The following is a 21,088-nucleotide window of genomic DNA, read 5'->3' as shown; positions in this document are numbered from 1 at the left end:
TTTATTCTAAATTAACAAATAAATAAAATGAAAATGAAGAAATTAATGTAAAACCAATTTATTTTAATGTTAAAAAGGCTTTTAATCGTATATTATTGTTAGTAACCCACACTGAACTAAAGTTTCTTTTCATACAATGTATAGCTTAGTCAACTTTATTATAATTTCACTTGAAAGTTGATCATCCTAAGTTCTTGTCAACTTTAGCTGACTTTCATCATAATTTAATTAAATTGTGTGAATAGAGGACACGCCACCACCTCCTTTTTGTGGTGCCCTCCAGCAAGTTAAGTTCTAGTCAATCGAGCGACACAAGCTCTGGGGGGCTCTTCATTATTTGGGTCATATTGGAGGGAAAATTCCGCACAAGAAGAAAAAACTTTTCAATTGGCCTAATGACGGGAAACTTCCTTGCAGAAGCACTTGACTCGACTGGCTGGCAAATTGGCCAGCAAAATGAGCCAACTATAGTAAAAAGAAAAGTCGATATTCTCGAAGTACGCCCACTACCACTCCGCCAATTGCACTCAACGAGGAAGACGAAGTTTTGGGCGTTTGGTAAAAATGTTTTCAAAATACTAAATGCAAGTGCGGAGAGCACCAAGGAAATTACGAAAGCAAACAAACAAATAGCAAGAACCACGAAAACAAACCGAAAACGTTGCATTCCATTGCTGGGCAAAAAGTTTTCTATTTTCACACATTCGTTGGCCAAAATCCAAGAACTATAACCGAAATATGCAACTTATATGTTTTACATTTTTTTCGCTTTATATCTATATCCAACGTGGCGTCAAAAAGCGCTCAAAATGCTGGGAAAATTGTGCAAGAAGTTTGCCAAGAAATAAATGGAATGGGAGTGGTTGGAGTTTGCGTTGAATAATACGTGAGAAATGACAGAAACTAGTTCAACGATAAAGCAAATCCATGTCTCTTGATTTAAATAGAAGACAAATAATTGATGGAATAACTGGATGGCAGCAATAAGCTTAAAATTCAAATATATTTTTTTTATTTATTCCCTAAAACTCACTTTCCCTTAAACTGTAGTAAAAGATTTTAAAACAATTTATGAAAGCTACCATAAAACCTCGATAATTTGCACTTTTTTATAGGAATACATTTGGTTTTTAATATCGTAGCTTTTTTTAAACTAAAAAATTTAAACTTATGTTTTATCTCAATATTTTTTAAATATATTTTAAAATATTATACCTATGATATATGTGGACTTTTACATTAAACTTAAAGTACAAAAATGTTTTTAAACTAATTAATAATATTATTTTGACCGCATCTTTATAATCGTTTGCAAAAAACTCTTTACAATTTCCTTCTTATTGCCTATTTTTCTTTTATTAATAAATAACCAGATTCTTCAAATCTCAGTTGATCCTTTCGATTCTTGGCGTTCATCCCAATGGAGATTACTCTTTGCCGGTCATTACGATTCGCACTCAAAATGCAATATGCATGCCCGACCATACCATATAGCTAAGGCCCCTTCTAAATCAGTCGAATGGAGCATGGAGCACCTCGGAAAATGCCAGACAACGTCACACAGACGCATCTGCTTAGCATATCAATGTGGCGCGATTTGCATTTAGAGCTGCCACCAACAGATATTAACACCGTTTTCGGTGGGGGAGAGGTCCAAAAAAGTCTTGGGTGTTTTGTTATTTATGCGTCTGTTTGCACTAATTCCACTCGTACAGTGAAGCCAACTAAAGGAGGATGGCGGAGGTGGTTTTCCGTAGCCAGACAACTGGACAAAGGTCAGTGAGCAGAGGAAGAAGTGTCGGTGTGAAGTCCATGAAGTGAAAAAAGTAAAGTGAAGTGAAGTGACAGTCTGCAGACTTAAACGGGCTTATCAGAAATTCTAATTGAAATCAACAAAAGGAAAACACAAGCACCGAAAGTAAAATATAAATTGAATTACATATTTTATGCAAACAAAAGACAGGCGGACATCCCGGACCGTTAACCCTCTACGCCCCACAACCCTTTAACCCCTTTCAATGCGATTTGCCAAAAACTTTTGCTTTGTTTCAACATGACGCCCCATGCGGTGTTCACATGAAAACTTAGAGAAAAAGAAAGGAATATAAAAAAAATATGAGAAAAATGTTTTAATATTCATAAGGAAATATACAATTTGTTTAAATAAGTTTTTAAACAATAATTTAACACTTTTGAAGAATGTTTATTTTGTTAAGTCGTAAGTTTAAAAGAAAAACTACTAAATTTGAAATACAAGAAACTGTTTTAGAAAATATATAAATAATATTTAGAACAAACTAATAAACACTTTAGGAATCTTAGGAATAAAATAGGAAACTATTTTAATAATCCAAATTGTATTCGAAATAAGTTTAGAAAGTATTTACTGGAAATGAATCATGTTTTGGGATGATGAATATATAATTAATATTTATATTTATTGCTAAATACATTTTTTAAAGGAAAAGGTTTTTTTTTTGTTCTGGATTTAATTAAGATAGTCTTGGGTACAACAAAATAATTTTCTCAGTGTTCCAGCAAATTCTAACATATTCTTGGAAAGAGCTAAAAGTCAAGAGGCTGACGGGAAACTCCCCGCAAAACCTCTTTCCACTTTGGAATATCCCCCGTTTTGCCCAACATGTGTCCTTGTTTATTAAATAGTTTCCGTGCAAATCCTTTGGCACTTGCTTTGTGCCTTGTTGAAGATTATTGTGGATGTTGGATCTGATCTCCCGGACAACGGACAACCCTTCTATCTTGTCCATCAATTAGTGTAGAGTGTAACTATTTTTATGGCTTACAGAGCAGTTTGTAACAAATCCAGGGACTTTGTTCGGTTGTCCACAGCAGCAGGGATTATTTTAAGCTATTTTTTGTTAACTGCAACTTGACAATGTTGCTACTTTGGGATTTCTGCTCACGTAGTTGACATAAATTGAAAGTGCAGAGGTAAAAGTAAATATGTAAGCTCTGAGAAAATTCAATGGAAAATAAAAATATATTAACAACAAAGTAAATTCTATATTTTTATAGAAAGAAACGTTTCCAGCATTATAAATCTTCATCACAAGCTGCATTTGGAATTTCCATTTGAGATAGCACCAAATCCCATTCAGAACGCCAAACCTCCGCTCACATATGATAATTAGGCACGAGTTCTCGCCCATCTTTTTTCTTATCTAGCAACACCTTTCACATACAGAAGAATAAAAATTGAAGGCATAAATTAAATTCAAAAGATATATATCTGCATAATTTCGGAGACAACGTGAGGCGCCTGACAAAGCTCATAGCTCGATTTGCATAGAACAGAAATAACAGCATAATAATCAAATCAAATCAAGTCGGAATGGAGTGCAAAATCAAATTAAATACTGCTGCATATGGAATTACTATATTTTACCCAACTAATTCAATTAACAGGTACAATGCAAAAAGGGCAAAAATATGTGAAAGGATATTCCCTTTGTTGGGCCTTGGAAGTCGGGGGTCCTTGCCCTCACAGGACAAAGGGGCCGAGGCCAAAAGGAGCTGGACCTGGACCCAAGGTAAAATTTCCGTATACAAAACACGCGCCACATGTGCAACTGCCAGCTCCCAAGGATGCGGTTGGATGGTTGGATGGCAGGATGCTGGTGCCGCTTGCCAAAGCGCTAAAGGTAAGGTGACTCAAGAGCACTAAGCTCCAAGCGGCAACATCCGTTTCATAAACGTAATAGTTAGAGGACCCAGACCTAAACCAACTTACAGTGGGGAAAAGAATTTCTATATATAGGAGCTTCAGAGCACGGAGAAAACAATACTTAATTTTTTATAAAACAGAAAACTATAAAAATATATACTTGTTACTCAAGATAAAAAAAAAATCGGTTTAATATATATATATATAAATTAACTATTTAACTTTAATCAAACAATTACTACACAAATTTAACTTACAATTGCACATTTTCAAAACACTTGTATTATTAGCAAAAAGCTCTTTTAGTAGGAGTATTTTAACTTTAAGGTCCACCCTAATGCACCGCATTTTGATCGCAAAGTTTAACGATTCCACTACGGAGCATTTACATAACTAAATTTCTTTAAAGGATATAATTTATGCTTTATATTTATAAATTTTTTTTTATTTTAAAAATTATTGAGATAAAAGACACTCAAAGTAAAGATAAATAATTTTATTGTAAATATTAACTTTTGTATAGCGAGTTCAAAGTTCATCACAACATCACAAACTTTGTAACTGATATAGAGTTCTGAAGATTTATGACACCCCCTCAAATAAAGATAAATATGCACTCTCCATTAATCCAGTCATTAATCTCCTTTTCCATTTGTCGAGACCCTGAACCACGGTGCAACTTCTTTTCACATCAGGCCAGAGGACCAAACGACCTGCCACACAAAACCTTGCCCAGGAGTCTGTGAACTCTCTGCTGGCTCAAGTTCTTGTGTGCCTGTGTGACAATTTTCCATGACCCCTTCCTGGCTTTTCCCACCGCCCTCTATTCCACTCCCCCCTAATTTCCCCATCACCTTTTGTGTGCTATTTTCACGCTTTTACGCCGCAATTGTTGTGGCAACGTGGAGCCGAGAACTGAAACTGCATTGAAAGAGTTGGGATACTGCGACTTTGCCTAACCATATGAAAGAAATGATGACTTTAAAACTAACCTACAATTGCCCAGCAAGGGAGTTTCCATTGTGGCAACAGTTTGAGAGCGATTGCCGGCAGGAAGTCTATTTAGGCCGGCGTCTATTGTGCGGAGGTCACTGAATTTGTGTGCTCTATGCCACAAAGTTCATGAACTTTTTTGACGGCAAATCAACCAAACCAAATCGAACGCCGAAAGGCGGGAAAACTCATTAGCCAATTGCAGAAAGTGTTTTCCCCCACCTGACCATGACGTGAATAAGAGAGCAGCAGTGCCGTAAGAGAGACAATCGCAGAACACTCAGACATGCTCCACATTTGTCTCGGGTTAACATGTCACGAAGTCGCCACGTCACGACTATGACAACATTGATGGGACGGGTCGACTGGTGTTGGGTTCTGGATGGGTGCGGGTGATGCACAACACAAGCGCACAACGTGATGGAACACTTAGAAACCATTAATAACTGGGTTATGTAATCGAGACAAGAACCATGTGAATGACAGCCCAGGAGCCGCGGCAAGCGAAACGAGGGAGGTCAAGAGAAAGCTGGCGGTGGTTGTCAATGAATGAATGTGGAGCATTCAATTGTCAGCGCTACACTGAAAAGGCTTCTATAGAAAATTACTGCGAGGTAATTATTAAATGGCGCCCAACGTGGGGGTTTCTTAAATTTAGTTCAACGTTCCAGGCATAGTTAATCTAGAAAATGTTTTAATAATATGACATGAGGAAGTTTTTTTTTTGTCCATAATAAAATGGTATCACGTTGAGCCGAATATTGAATTTAATCGTCGAATAAGGTATAATAAAAAAATAAAGAAATGGCACCCAACGTGGGGTTGTTAATATATTTGCTATAACAATAACTTATTAAATATAGCTCAGATGTTTATAAAGCCATACATTTCTACATGAAGCGTTTTTCCCATATTCATTCTTCTTCAAGTGCTTAATTTGTACGGTTTCTTAGTTACCATTGCAACAATGTATGACATTTGACGGCCATAGGGATTTTGGTTTGGCTATTTTACCTTCTCCACTGACTTTACTCCTTCCTCTTGGCTATTATTCCAGTCAAAACAGGCGTCTCCCATAACTACGACAGTTTCAATTTCGATTGCCTAGCCAAAGAGTGTGACAAGTGTCAACAATTATCAAGTATACGCCACCTGATCACGACTGCAAGCAACACCAAAGACCCATTCCTCGGCTGCAATCTCCCCTGCGACTGACACACGTGCGTCAATTGCCACCGAATTAATTGAGCGCACTCATGAGACTGTCAATTAGCAGAATCAAGCAAATTTATGGCCAACACCAAAAACGAAACGAGCAAACGGCACAGCAAAATGTAACAGAAAAAAAAATACAAATAATAAAAATGCGAGGCAAGAAATATCAATAGCCCACAAACGGAACATCAAATCAGACTGTCAATGTGTGAGGTCGAGCACAAAACGCGTGTCCAGGCCATAAAAACGATGCAAACAAAAATTCTCATCGACAAAAAAATATGATAGAATAGAAAAAAAAGTTTTGTGAAGAGCAAGAGAATGTCAAAAATTAGCAACGAAAATAAATGAGCCTCGAGAGGTAAAAAAGACATCGTTTTTATAGAGAAAAGAAAACTTTTCTTGAAGTTTATTATTTTTTCTGCCTTTCCGTCCAACTCTTTATACATTTCACTCTGGCCGGGTAATTTCTGCCTTATCTCCGCTTCGGACAACAAAAGAAACCAGAGAAGTGGACCGTGCAAAAAAAAAAAGAAAATGTATTTAAAAGTTGTCGCTAATTTTGACAACAATTTGCAATTTAGCCCTCCTTCTCGGCAAGTTTGCTACTAAGGCATCTTAATGATGGCTAATTAAAAATCTCAACTGTCACAAAGTTACGAACAACGTTTTTTTTATCTACGAGGCTGAAAATAAAGAAAACGCAAAATATAAAACCAGATAAGTCTGTCATGGCAATTAAACAAAATCATGTTGTTGTTTGTTTGGAAAACAAAAGATTGTTTCGGCCGCGTTTAAAAATAGCCCTTTGAGATGGCCAAAAATATACCAAGTATTTTGAAGAAATGTGGTGTGGCACGCGGATAGACAGACAGCCAGTCAGACACAAGTGCTTTTGTTATTTCGAATGGAAATGCTCGAGATCAGAATCTGAAAGCAAAAGTTTCCGTTGCCCACGCATTTTCCAGGAAAATCGGGGGCGGGAAATGGAGGGTCTGGCGGAAAAGAAAGCCGCAAACAAATTACAGCCTCCAAATGACAGCTGTAGAGGAACAATTGCAACGAAAAGGATCCCACAAAACAATCGCCTGCCTGTCCAGAGCATTGAAAATCAAATTTCGTGTGGCAACGGAAAGTCAATAAATACTCAGCTATGCAAGCACCCTAGCAAAATATTTATGATATTTATAGTCTTCAAGCTTTAATATAAAGATTTTTTTAATTGTTATAAATATTTGTTGAGTATAGTCAAAACAATTATACGACATAATATTTATAATACCTTTTACTACAAACCATTTTGTAACATTTTGAAGTTTAATTTATACTTCGTAATTAAACTCAGATTAAATATAATAAACGATTTGATTGGAGTCATAAATATACTACTCTTCAATATTCACTATATAGTTTAATTTGTAGTATTTCACAAGATTTTCCAAAATCTTTTTAACTTTTTTCAGGGTAAATTCTCTCAGGCCAAAACCAACCTAGACTTTGTGTTTATCTCTTTGCGTAAGGACATCTTTCTATTGAAAACTAAAAATCGGCCTGTGTAAAAAAATGGACAAAACAAAAAACAGAAGTAACGAAGAGAAAGACCAGTAACACAATAACAAACAGAAAATGGCATAATAGGCTTTGTGGGCGTTCACCAGCGGGCGTGGCTACAAAAAGAGGGCGGGGGGGAAAAGCGCAATCAAGCGTTTCTACATAGTTTTGCTGAGAAACAAAAAAAAAAACAACACCAAAATTTCTACTACAATGCCTACAAAACACTACCAACAAAGAGGAAACAACTTTACACAAGGCCCCTGCAAAAAAAGGTAAAAAATCATAAAAATTCCGGGCAATACGAGTGGATAAAACGCAATGCTCATAAAAATTGTTACGCACATTGAGCATGGGCAGCACATGTGTGTGAGCCCCAAGGATATCCGGAAAAAGGTCCCACACCTGAATGACAAAACCCAGAGAGAAAGACACCGTCTGTTGCTCTACGCAAAATTGAAAAAAATACAAATTTCCCCATTACCGTTTCCCCATTTTTATTTCCCTTTCTCTCAAGCTTTTTTCGCAATGCCTGCAAGTGGCAGTAAAATTAAATGAAAACTGTATCCCTGCGATGAAAAAATGAATGCAAACCGAAATAAATATGAATAATAAATGGTGGTGGGATTAGGTAAACTAGATAAGCTGGCAACAGAGACGAGTATTGTACATTTGCATTTAATTAATGTTCATTAAATATTTACAAATTGCGGTAAATTACCGCAAAATGTTTCGGCAAATGGTGTGAAATTCGGGTGGAGCGAAGGGTGTGGGAAAATCAGTAAATGCGGCAGGAAAATGCATCTGACTCATTCTCACTTTATCCAATTTAGTATGTCTATAGATATTATGGTGATGCACTTTAGTACCTAAATAATTTTTTAAGCAAATTAGTAAGCAACTATTTCTTGATGAATGTCAGGACTAAATCAGACATGGAAAAATTAAACTTTAACTTTGGCTTCTATAATGCCAATTAAATGTGAAATGGAAACAGTTAAATTTTTTAAGTTTTAGAGCTTTGAAAACCAAAATAATTTAATAAAATATATCTGTGAGTAAATTTGTTTTTTTCCGAAAATTTAGGTATTACTTTATTTAATAAGTATTACATCGATGTTAAACGATTTGGTTGACCCTACTAATTGTGTTTAAATACCTAAGTGAGTGTGTCCGTTGCATTTCACATTCTGCGGTGCCATTTGGTTCGTAGCGTGCGAATTTTCGGTTCTATTTGGTTCGATTAGATGCGTGTTCCGCTGCGGTTTGCAGTTGGAACCGTCATAGATGTTGGACATGGGTCCCTCAAAGAGCCATGGGGGGTCAAGGAGTCAAGGAGGTTGAGCGATCAACTGTGCGCACTGACAGTGGTCAGTGTTGTTTGAAATTTCGGTTTTCGTTATTGGATTTGCGGTGAAAGAATCTCCAATGGGCGAAAAGTCAATAGAAAACAGAAAAAAATAATGTTCAAGGAGAGATTCGATTGGGTTTTGGAATTTTACATAGTTTACAAAAAGATTGGGAAAATTTAAGTACAATTTGAGGACAACATAAGTACAATCTAATATTATGTTTGGTCTTTTGTTAAATAATCGATTAAGGAGTTTTAAAAGAACATAATGTTGGTAAATTCTAATATTTTATTTTAGACATTTAAAAGCTAATACAATTTTACACAATATTTTGACCTGTTGCTCGTTTCTATTAACTTTATCCCACAGTCCATTAGCATTAGGTACTTATTAGATATGCCTGACATGCCTTAAATACAAGTTCAATTATCTTGAGAAGCTCTGCACATGCAATTGACACTTGCAGCCTCTTCCAAGTGGGAAATAAATCAATCCCTGTTCCTGGCAGGTGATCAAATAAATTAAATTTGCCAATTATTGCGAGGAAGCCAGAAAGCGAGACAAAGCCGTAAACCACTTTGGAGTCGTGCCTGTAGTAATTTCCATGAGCGAGCAGATTTTCCAGTCCATTTGATAGTTGTGCGTCAATGGCGAATGTCGAACTTAATTTGCAAAATATGCAAAACTTAATAATAAATACGGAATTTTGGTACGCCGCGTATCTCAATCGATTCGCCACTCAAACTGATTGCGATGGAAATGAAAAACTGCAAAAGGAAGCACAAACAAAACCGAATTGCGAGTTTCCCATTTTGGCATAACGATTTTTCCTCTTTTTTTCTTCTATTTCTGTTTTTTCTCGTATTTTGTTGTATTTTTTTTGTAAACTGTGTTCGATGACAGGCAAAACGAGGCGAGCGACAATTAAAAGCGAAATAAAAAGATAAACTCAGAGAAATTGTTAGGCGATGATGTCCGAGATGATTCCGCACGATACGTCACAGAACATTCAGCGTTATTCGAGTGGAAACTGTGCTCCACCTAATGAGAGGAGGTATTCCAACCCAAAAAAAAGGGGACTGCCTATGCATTCTTTGTGTTGGAGATCTTGGGTCTATAGGTGTGAATCATGCTCACGAAATTCGTGATCTTTAACCAGGTTTCGGTATGGAATCTGTAAAACCAATTTCCTGAACACATAAATTGTGGGTTTCTGATTGAATAAAAAAATCTCCTAAATGAGTCATTACTAATTCAAAAATTACAATTTTCTGCAAGAGTTATTAAGTTTTATTAATACGTTTTAGCTTCTTAGCTTCATTTAAAAACTCTTAAAATCAAATACAATTTTTGTTAAGATACTTAATTATTAAATATGACAATTTTTGATTGGTAAAGTCACCAAGATACAAATGGTTTGAAAGGTAGAATTTAATGTAAACCTTTAACAATTATAATAAAAAAGTCAGAAATTTACAATAAAATAATATAAACTTGCAAGAAAAAGCAAAAGTACATCTAGTCACGTTACCATCACTGAGCCAAAGGACTCAAGCAACAAACCGACTGAAAACAAATTTTATGCGACCACGCGCCATTTGATTTCCCTCAAAAAAAAGCCGGAAAACCAACAGAGTAATGGGTAAAGAGTAAAGTAAAGTGAAAATTCAAATGGAAATACTTAAAGCAGTTGCATCGACCAGTTTATCAAAAAGATGCTCCCAAAAGATTTCGCTCCCTCGACTTATGCATTTCGCTTATAATGAACTCCGCGCCTTTCAGCGCTTTTCAGTTCTTTTTTTTTTGGGCAATAAGCAATAGAAATAAAATCGTAATGAAGCGGGCAACATAAAACAGAACGCCAGAATGGAGGCAGACAATTTTGGGAATGGTTTTTAAGGTGAATTTTATGCGCGTAATTAGCAGCAATTAGGGCGGAGGGGGCGTGCGGATATTCAATATTCGGTGAACAGAGCTTAGCATGGACTTCACGCCATTCATTAAAGTCTGACAGCAAATTACATTTTTTTCCTGTGTTTGCCTCTTTGCTGTATCTCTGTTTTTTTTTTTTTGCACTTTTTATTCACACGCCTCGAATGGCATTTGCGAAATGCAAATTACGCTAAGCAAATTAGCGCGGAAGCGCCAAAGTGCAAGACAAAAAAAAAAATGAAAAAGGGGAGTGAAATTTAAGTGAGGTGTGTGCCAGGAAAATGCAAGACAAATTAGCTGGGAATGGAGGCATACGGAGACATGTACAATAATGCGCCATGTGTGCGGGTGCACAATGCCAAATGAGCTGCGAACGCCAGGGCAAATAAGGAAACTAAATACCCAAAGAAGAGATATTTATGGAAATTACTTCAGGTGACTCATTTGGCCTGGAAATTAAGACCTACAGGTCATGGGAAGGGTAAATTAGGGTTAAAGGTTTGCAGTTTAAAGAGACCAACTCTTAGTTGGTTATTTACTATAATTTATATTTGTTGACTTGCAACAGCATATCCTATTAAAACGATCATTCCCTCATTATATTTGTGGCTAAAAGCTGCAGAATTAAAAGAAACAGGCTTACTTTTAATTGGCTGTTTACTATCATACATATCAGTCTATTTTATACAGCATAGATTTAATAATTATATACAATATAATATATTGTCTTACGAACATGTTCGATGCAAACGCAATTATTTCTATAATTGTTCTACAGCAAATTCTATTAAATTCCTTATTTATTCATTATATTTCTTGCATAAAACCCACAGATAAAGTTAAGCAAAAACTGCAACAATTCTCAGGACAACTATAATTGTAATTTATTGAATTTAGTATTACTATATTTTATAAAGCACTTTTCTATTAAATTCCACTCATTATATTTATAGTCTTAAAACCTCAGAGTAACTTAAGCAAAAGCTGCCAATATTCTCTTAGAAGAAACATGATTACATTTAATTGTTTATTTATTAATGTTTATTTTAGCTATATTTTTTTATTATATTCCTTATTCATTCATTGCATTAATTGTTTCAAAACCTCAAAGTTACGCAAAAAGTGCAACAATGCACTTCAAAAGTATTCCAAATGCCAGTGCTCTTGAGTTAACTTCTTGACACCTCCAAGTCGTTACAATTAAAGATGAAATATAACAGGAACGCAGGCTGTGCAGCTTTCAGCCTCTGAAGACCCAGTTAAGTTGTTAGAATGCACAATAAACTCATTCATAAGTCTGGCGTAAAGTCTCACAGCAATTTAGCAAAAGTCTTCACACCGCGACGTACTCGCCCACAAATCAAATTGCAATCCCCGAGAGCCAAAGCAAACTGAGCTGGGTTGGGTTTGGTTTGGTTTGGTAGGGTTTTAGCTGAGATGGGTTATATTGGTGCACTGGAAAAAAAATTGGGAACAAAACTCTAAAAAATAGTCATAAAAAATCTACCTACAGCATGTTTTTATATATATATATATTTATTTATTTATTTATCTATTTTTTCAGATTCCTTAGGGATCCCAATGATTTTAGAAAATGTCCCTTGAATATTGAAAATATTTGAGTTGGTATAAAACAAGTTCGTAATAGAGATTATATAAGATTAAAAACTTTAAATTGTTTAAATAGATTTCAATATAAAATTTATGAAGTTATCATAAGTTGATTTCAGGTTAATTTTATATACCTTGAAGGTTTTATTTTATTATATATTTATTTAGACTTTATAAAGTTTAAAAGTGGGAGACAATAACATTGATATTTACACTCAGGTATTCAAAACCAAATTTCAGACTCAAAAACAGTTTTTAAAAAACATTTTTGTTGGTAATAGCAAGTTTTTGTAATGCTCTTAAGCTTATATTTATTTTTCTGAATATCTTTTAAAGTCTAGGACTATTTATTTTGCGAGTGTTTGAAGGGAAACAGGAAACGCGATGAGCAGAGCGACACCGACACCTGGCCTCTCTGCTCATGACAAACTGCCACTCCAGGCGTGGCTGGGAAATCGCTGGGAAAGCGGGAAAAGCGGGACAAGGTGGGCAATTGAAAAATGACGACCGACCAGCCGGTAGAAATGCATTCAGCAAATGAAGCCGGCCGAAAAGCACGTGAACCGAGCAAACAAGACACATAAAAAGGGGAGCATCATCATCAGCAGCTGTGGGAATTTATTCACTTTGAATGCGACCAATATGTCAATATGCAGAATGCTATTTGAGTTAGTGTTCTTTTTTCCCACTCCTATTTTTGCCCACTATATGTTATATTAGCGATCCACTAATTGCCAAAAATTTGTTTCGCATTTTACCGGCGAACGACAAATAAAAAAGGGCAAAAGAATGTGCGCGTGTGTGGTTTGTGTGCTGCTTTATGATCATTAAATGTTTGTAAAAAGTTATAAGCGATTTGGGTTCTCGGTTACCTGACGCTAAAATAAAATTATTAAGCATTTCGTGTTGACCCTCAGCTCCAGGCACTAATTGAAATTGGTCACTGGGGAGGTGGAGAAAAATATAGTACAAAATAAACACACACTTTACTTTTTCCATGCTGTTTGTTTATTTTATTTGCCGTGGGTAAAGTTGCATTTGCTGCGATAAGCAGCGAAATCACAACTGATAAAGGAAATAAAAGTCAAATGAATAAATACCGAAGGCAAACAACAAAATGTTATGTAAATAGTAAATAGATAAGGAAAATGGTAAGTAAGTATATGACAATTAAAATAGATAAATAAGGGATTAAGCGTGGCAAAAGCCTTAACAGTTATTAGCGATAAAGTTATGGACATTTTACTGACAAATTATGTTTGTATGTTCTGTAATAAATAAAAATAAAAAAAATTAACAAAGTAATAATTTTATTGGTAGTAAGTGTCAATCTCAAAGTTACAAACTCTAATTTCATGTTAATGAAGATATAAGTTCTTTAATCTCTGAAAATATTTATTTGCCATACATCATAAACTCATGTTAATATTGGCAAACAAACTTGTATATTGTACAACAAATATTTCAACAAAACCAGCTGTTCTTTAAACAGGGAACGTTAAGTTTTAAATGCATTGCATTTTAAAGAAATAAACTTGATTATTGTTAACATTTAATATTTACCATTTAATTGATTTAAGTAAAAAACGCAAAGTCCACTTGTTCTGTCTATTGTATGTATACCAATCAAATGAATCACGTTTCAAGCTGTGTCACTCTGCTTATCAAAAATTCTTCTTTGTTTTAGTTGATAAGAAATAACACAGAAAATTACTTCAAAATTGAAATGATAGGACAAAAAAGGCATCCAACTAAATTGGCATTTCACCAATACTATCTGCGAAAAAAAAATGGAAACAAAGAACAATGAACCAGAGTTTTGGCCAAGTTTTATCGACGAAAACCGTTAACCGGCAAACCGTTAGCTCTGATTTAATTAGAAGATTTTTTCTATTAGCTTGCTACAGTTTAACAATCGCCAGATACAACACACGATTTTAGCATTAAACTGTGACCATGGCGGGGATTTAATTTTTGTAGTTGTTGGACTTTTTCGTATGTTTCTTTACTGGCTTCTAAAGCAGGTTTTCCATTTGGCCTTTGGCATAAGCCACACACACACTGAACACTGAACTACTCGAGTGCCCAGCAAAAGCCGCACAAGTCGCTCTTTCGAATGTTTGGCTTTGTGTGTCAGTGTTTGGGCATACAAATATGAATACGGGTACAGTGGATGCTCCAGAAATGAAACTACCAGTACTAGAAATCGTTGCCTTCAAAGGTTTCAAAAATATAGTGAAATTCTTTTCGCAAAATATTGAAATTCTATATTTGATTACATATATTTAAACGATGTTTACATCAAAAACATAAAAACTATCGATGTTAAAAAGGATTTGTTAATAGTTTCATAAGGACCCAAAACTTGGGCTTTTGGTTGTAATCAAAATACTCCAAAAGTATCCATACAAAAACGTTTCATTTACATACAAATAAATGATAAATTGACATTAGAATATAAAAAAAGGTTTTTAATTTGAGATAGTTTTCCTAAATTTTTTTTCTTCAGTAAAAACAAACATACATAACACCAATAAAGTTGACCATAATTAGTGATCACTGTTAAAGGTAAAGTAAAACCTGGGGCAAAGAGAAGTTGTATCTGCTGTTGTTTTTTGTGATTATTCCTCTCTTTTTGCGGCTGCTGCGTGTAAAATCAATAAATTCGAGCGGGTTCAGAGGTGACGACAACGTCGAAAATGCTTATGACCTTCAGGCCTCTAGCTGACCTTCGCAATAACCCCCCGCCCATTGGCCCCACCCCCTTTGTTACCGTGCTACCATTTTCCGCCTTGGCAATTAAATTTTGTACGTAAATTTTTTACACTTTTGTGCTGGCCGGCACTTCTTAATTATCGTTGTTGAGCATGTTATGGTTTGTTGCTGCCTTTATGCTTTAGCTTTTTGTTGTTGAAATGTATTCCCCCGAGCAGCGGCATTCATTAATTTCTTGCCTTATTCGCTGCCCTCGCTTCGCTCATTTGGTTATTGATATTAATAAAACTTTTCTTTCTCCAAAAAGCCAGAAACAAATCCGCCAGCAATCGTTGCTCAACAAGTTAAGTTACGTAAAAGCCAGAAAAAGATGCGTTGGTGGAGATTTCGAGTGTTTTTTGCCCGGATCCCAGAATACAAAACAAAGATTAAGCTTTGAGGGATTAGGATTACAGGCCTTGTGTACCAGGCAAACAAATGTGGAAGCCTTCAGCGACGCAAAGATAGACGAATAATTATGAAACTTAAGTTTTAGAAATATCTGTGCTGGCGTAATTGCAGATTAAGCTGTTAAATCTTTAATGAGTAGTTTCGAGTTTCGTTTACATTTTAATTCTATTAGAATAAATTGTTCAAGAAATTTAAGAATTAATCTCCTCCATATTCCTTTAATTGGTTAAAAAAGTCATTAATAGGAAAAATATAAGAGATTACAAATTATTTAGTTCTCTAAAATAATATTTTATTTATATAAATAGCATGGGTACATGAACGAAGTGTGCTACTTTAATATAGTCTTGTATAGTTTGTTCATATTGTTTTTTTTTTATTTAAAGAGCTGACTTTACCTTAATTGCTGTTTAATATCTGTATTCTTTTAGTTGACCAACTAACTTTAGTTTCTTTAATTGCAGAGTTTGGCGTTGCCTAAAAACCCATAATTAACAATGTTCGTTTGCCTTGAACTTTAACCGACTTGTCTTTTTTACATGCACCTTGCTTGCATTTGTGTTTTTTAAGTGGGTTAGGGTTTTTTCTACTTTCGGGGGTTTTCTTGTTGTCATTTGGCTAATGGATTTATATAGCAATATTTTTGAACATTGATTAAAAATAATATTTTATCGTAGAAACAGTACAGTAAAACAAGCTATTTTTTGTAGCATTGCAAGATAAATAAAACCTCGTCATTAAAATGGTTTAAATTTGTCCAATATTCAGAATCAAAAGTTGAAAATAATAAAATAGATAATTGAACCCCAAACTTGAAAGAGGAATACAGTAATATTTTGAAATCGAACTGGTCAAAACATAAACTAAGTTTCTTCACATATTGAAACTTTTACAAAAGCTAAAGAATCCGGATAACCAATTAGCTATCTTATGCTAGATACACTGAACATTTTTGTGTACCATCTTTAGGAACATTATTTTTCCATAATAGCCTCTGTATTTATCTCTAGCCTTTGTTATTGTTATACTTTGTAAGTACATATATCTTCAAGTATTTTTATTACTTACCATCTTTAGCATTTGTTGCCGCTGTTGTTGTTGTGGTTGCCATAGTTTTATTAGTTTTCGACTTTGTTGTTGGTGTTGTGCTGGCAGAGGCCTCTGCCGACGCCGACGTCGCTGCCTTATAGAAAGCAGTTGTTGTTGTTGATGACGTTATGGTTTTTGTTGTTGTGTCCACGGCGTCAGCAGCTGATGACAAACTTCGCGAATAGTGCATTAGTCACCTGGTTTTTTTTCAGGTGCACAAAGGGGGTGGCAAGTGGGTGGCTTTTTGTATACGTATATAAGCTGATAAGGGGGAAAAAAACGCGAAATTTTGTAATCAACGGGGTAAGTGGTGAGGAAGGGGGTTTGGGTAGGCAGGAAATGAACAAATTAAAACAAAGGCTGAAAAAAATTAAATAAGATCCTTTTGTTTTTTGGTTTTTGGTTGAGTCTCAACGGTCTATAAATTATGGATTATTATAACTATGCATTATTTTGACTTGTTTTGTTATTTTTTGATTAATTTTGAGTACTTGCAGATCAGGTTATTGGGCAACATTATTTATTATGTTTATGTAAAAGCCTTTCTTAATTTTTAATTCTTGATTTCTAAACTGATTGGCGAAATATATTATTTGTCGTATTGGTAAAAATGCACAAAATTATATTTATCAAGAGTTATATGTATCTGGTTTTAGTCTGAAAGAATTTAGTTAATTTATTTGAAGTACAACTTTCTAAAACTTTTTTTTTAATTGATTGGTTATATGTTTTGTTATTTAGTAAGCTTATATAATTTATGTGAATATTAAAACAAATTAATTAATTTGTTTTTAGGTATTTTTAATAAATTTGTTTTTTACTAAATTTAATTTACTATTTGTTCTATTTTTTAAACAAATTTCGGAGATTTAACTTTGCACTTTGTTATTTAATATGATTTTTTTAAATTCCGTTTCTCAAATGTATTCTTTTAGAAAATCAAATCCATATATTGATATTTTTGGGCACTTTCAAGCTTCTTATTTTGGTTTCACTTTAATAACAACAACTTTCTATTTAATATTTCGTTTAAACATATATTTTCTAGCACACTTGCAGCTGCCTTTATTTATTATTAAATTTTGCATTTATTTTTGTTATTATTTCGGTTTTTCTTTTGTTGTTTTTACCATACATTTTTGTTGCATGTGCGTCGGTGTTTATGCATGTGTGTGTGAGTGTGTTTTTATACGCGTGTATTCGTGCACTGGGTTTGTTGTTGTTGCCAGTGACGCGAACGTGTGCTTTTTCGATCGCACCTGCACGTTTTCGGTGGCCCGCTATAATGCCGCACTCTTCCAACAGCCGCTGCACATGTTTTTGTTAATTTTACGCGTCTATTTGTTTAGTTTCTTGTGGTATTTCGCAATTGTTTTTTACGGCGACTCGCCGAGCGAGCACGAATTTGGTCATCGAATGCCATCGATATTTCACCAGATATCGGTCATCGAATGCCATCGATATTTTCAAAACATCGGTCATATCGTGTTTGGTGGGTATTTTCTACGTTTATCCACCTCTAATGGAAATACCACATCACTTGGAATTCCTAACAGAAATGTTAAATGTTTTCTTAACATAAATGTTATTTTACAATAGGCGGGAAAAATACCAAAACATACCGCCTGCGCATTACAGCACGCATCTAACAGCACTGACTTTGAACAGAAAATTACGTTATGTTATAAATTTAAAATACTTTTTAAATTTCTTTCATTTTAAGCAATGTTCTTAATTAGGATTCTATCAGTTTTATTTTACAAAGCGTTTAACTAAATAATGTCTTTTAACAGAGATATTGGAAGTTAATGAACTCCGCAAAGTAAGTTTGAATTAAATAGTTAAATTTACTTAAAAAAACTTGAAAGGTACTTAAAGCCATTCGATTATTTTTTCACCATTTGTAAAACTAAAGTTTAATAGCTAATGAAATTTTATAATATAAACAATTTAACAGTACACTTAAATCCATTCACCTGGCAACGCCACTATACAATTTAAAACACCACAAATGAACGAGAATAAGTCAACAATAAAATACAATTTTTTGTAGATTATTACAAATTAAAAAAATAAATAAATGAGCTATTTGGACCTTCTTATTGGGATGTAGACAATGATATTTAAGTCACTTTAATAAAAATGTTTCTAGTCTATAATTGCTTTTCAATTTATTTGGAAAGAACTCAAATAAAATAATATCTTTAAGTTTTTTCCCCTTTTTTGTTGTGGTAATTAACTTACTTCGTTTTTATTCTTTGATTTTAATTTTTTTAATTGTTTTCTTTTGTTTTCTTTGTTTTTATTGTAGAAAGACTTGTTTGGAGTACAGCAGCCATTTGTTTCATTATTTTTTTCTTTTCTGTAAAAATATGCATTTGTGATCAAATCTATTTATTGTTTTCTAATATAATATTAATATGTTATATTAAGTTAATTCCATTATTTAGTAAAGTATATCAAGAAAGCGAAAAATGTTCATTTAATGCATAATTTATCCTTTATAAAAATTACAAAATTTAACAAAGAAATAACTTTTAGATGAAAAAGCGACCTTGGCAAACATTTCTCCCGCTGCCTGCAATTGGTTTTAACAAAAATATTTTTATGCTACAGTTTGTCTAAAATCGGTGACCTTGACAGCAAAATATGACACAAAAATATTACGACAATAAGAAACGGCAACAACAAGCGGCTTAGTTTGATAAGTGAGGTAATTTCGGATGACGAAGATCGCCTGACTTCTCCCACTCACTCCCAGTTTTTTTGTTGTACTTTTATTTAACTCTTTTTGTCACCCACTTTGCATGGGTATTTAATTTTTTTATTTTTTAGTATTCCGCACGACTGTTGAGTGAAAGTTGCCACCGTTTAGAGTAATGTTTTTGTTGTTATTGTTAATGCCACGCCCCGACCGCCTTATCGTCACCTGTCGATGGATGTGAGTGAGGTGTTAATTCGACAGTCAATTGTGTAAAAAAAAAGAGTGCGGCTAACAATTGCATAATATTCCAAAGCTGAAACCGAAACTCGAGCAAATTTTTTTGGGGGCCAAGACAACACACAAAAAAAAAGCACTTAACAATTAAACAACTCCAAGAAAAGCCATTAAAATCGGCAGAACCGAAATGAGTTTGGGAATAAACGTGTTCTCCCCGTGCCGAAATCAATTTCGAGCTGCAGAATTAAAAGCCCCAAGCTGGGGGCCATAAAAGCACATAAAAAGATCGCTTCGAAGATCCCAAAACCAAGTCAATGTCCTTAGCCATCCACTTCGATCTTTGATTTCTTTTGATTCCCTTCAGAAGAGCCTCATCAATTTAGCCATTCGTTTTAAACTAAAATAAAACCATTAAATTAGACAAGAATTTTCTACTCGCAAGTACTGATAACATTTGTTTATTTAATTAATATAGAAGTATAAGCTGCAAATTTTATCGCATTTTCATATTTAAGTAATTTAATTTTTGTTTCATAGAATTTTTATTAAATTTCAAGTTTGAAATCTTTCAGTCTTTGTGTATTTCTAGACAGAATACAATACGGGTTTTTTGTTTAAATAGGTTTAAAAGTTATATTTAACATTTTAGATGTGTTCTTACAAAATAAACTATTTGTTTTAATCAAGAATAATGAGTTAATAAAAATAAATATAAACAAAATTGGCTCTTAAAATAATTTCCCTTGACAAGCTTTAGAGATGAAAGCAATGGTCTCAAAAATCTAAATTTTCTAGATTTGTAAAATTTTGAAAGATACTTTCAAATTAATTTTTAAGGGTATTTAAGCCATGTTCTTAAAATCATTTCACTTTACTTGTATTTTTTTTTATTAACTCCGGTTGCATATGGTTTAAGCCCTTTTGCAGGTTTGGCTTGTTTGCAGAGCTCTTGTTGGCCAAAAGGGTCCAAGAACGAGTTCTTCTCGCCGATCGAGCCGCAAATGGATCGATCGATCACCACATGAAAGTCCCATATGAACAGGAGATAAATTTTCCTTCTACTCAGAGCGGCGTCGTTTTCTCCACCAAATCGTTTGACCCATTTAACTACATTTAAATGGACTGATTTGCATAGAACACATTTGGAGAGTGGGCGTTTTTTTTTGTTCGGTTTCGTTCGGTGCATTGTGCATTTCTAATGAATTATTAACCCAGAACCAAGGGGAAAACGCATCGCAGAGATGCATCTTCAGTCGGTCCAAAGCTAATTGACTCTAAAAATAGCCGAAGCAGGTTTCTTTTTCTCTGTCTGAATCTCAAGTCTTAGGCAGCGTCTGGGGAACGGGTTTCCAAAGTTAAAGAGCCAAAGAGGCAAAGACTTAAAGATTTCTTGGTTTCTTGTAGGAGCGTTTAGCCAAACAAGAAAACGAGAAAAATCTGCCGATCAAATGCAATCGAGTCAACAAAAAAAGGGAATGAGAGTGAAAAAAAGGGTGGAAAAGTAGCAGAAAAGTAGCAGAAAAGAGGGAGTTTTACAAGTCGATGATCAGGAAC

General features: G+C 34.4%; 1 protein-coding gene across 4 annotated transcripts in view; it reads right to left on the bottom strand.

Annotated features, from left to right (window-relative positions):
- LOC128258943 (cyclin-dependent kinase 14) overlaps positions 1-18,019 on the bottom strand; it is a 109,488-nt gene extending 91,469 nt beyond the window's left edge. For 2 of the 4 annotated variants that reach the window (XM_052990983.1, XM_052990986.1), the window contains exons 1-2: positions 17,729-18,019; positions 16,573-16,854 (exon numbers count right to left, since the gene is read on the bottom strand). In XM_052990983.1, coding sequence (XP_052846943.1) covers positions 16,573-16,783 — 211 coding nt within the window. In that variant the 5' untranslated portion in view covers positions 16,784-16,854; positions 17,729-18,019. Of the gene's footprint in view, positions 1-16,572; positions 16,855-17,723 lie in introns of all 4 variants that reach the window. The other 2 variants (XM_052990985.1, XM_052990984.1) reach the window with 2 other exon arrangements.
- Positions 18,020-21,088: the final 3,069 nt, after the last annotated feature.

This window comes from Drosophila gunungcola (genome assembly GCF_025200985.1).
Source record: "Drosophila gunungcola strain Sukarami chromosome 3L unlocalized genomic scaffold, Dgunungcola_SK_2 000005F, whole genome shotgun sequence".
NCBI lineage: Eukaryota > Metazoa > Arthropoda > Insecta > Diptera > Drosophilidae > Drosophila > Drosophila gunungcola.
The sequence above is the reverse complement of the archived record's forward strand: the minus strand, read 5'-3'. Positions and strand labels throughout refer to the sequence as shown.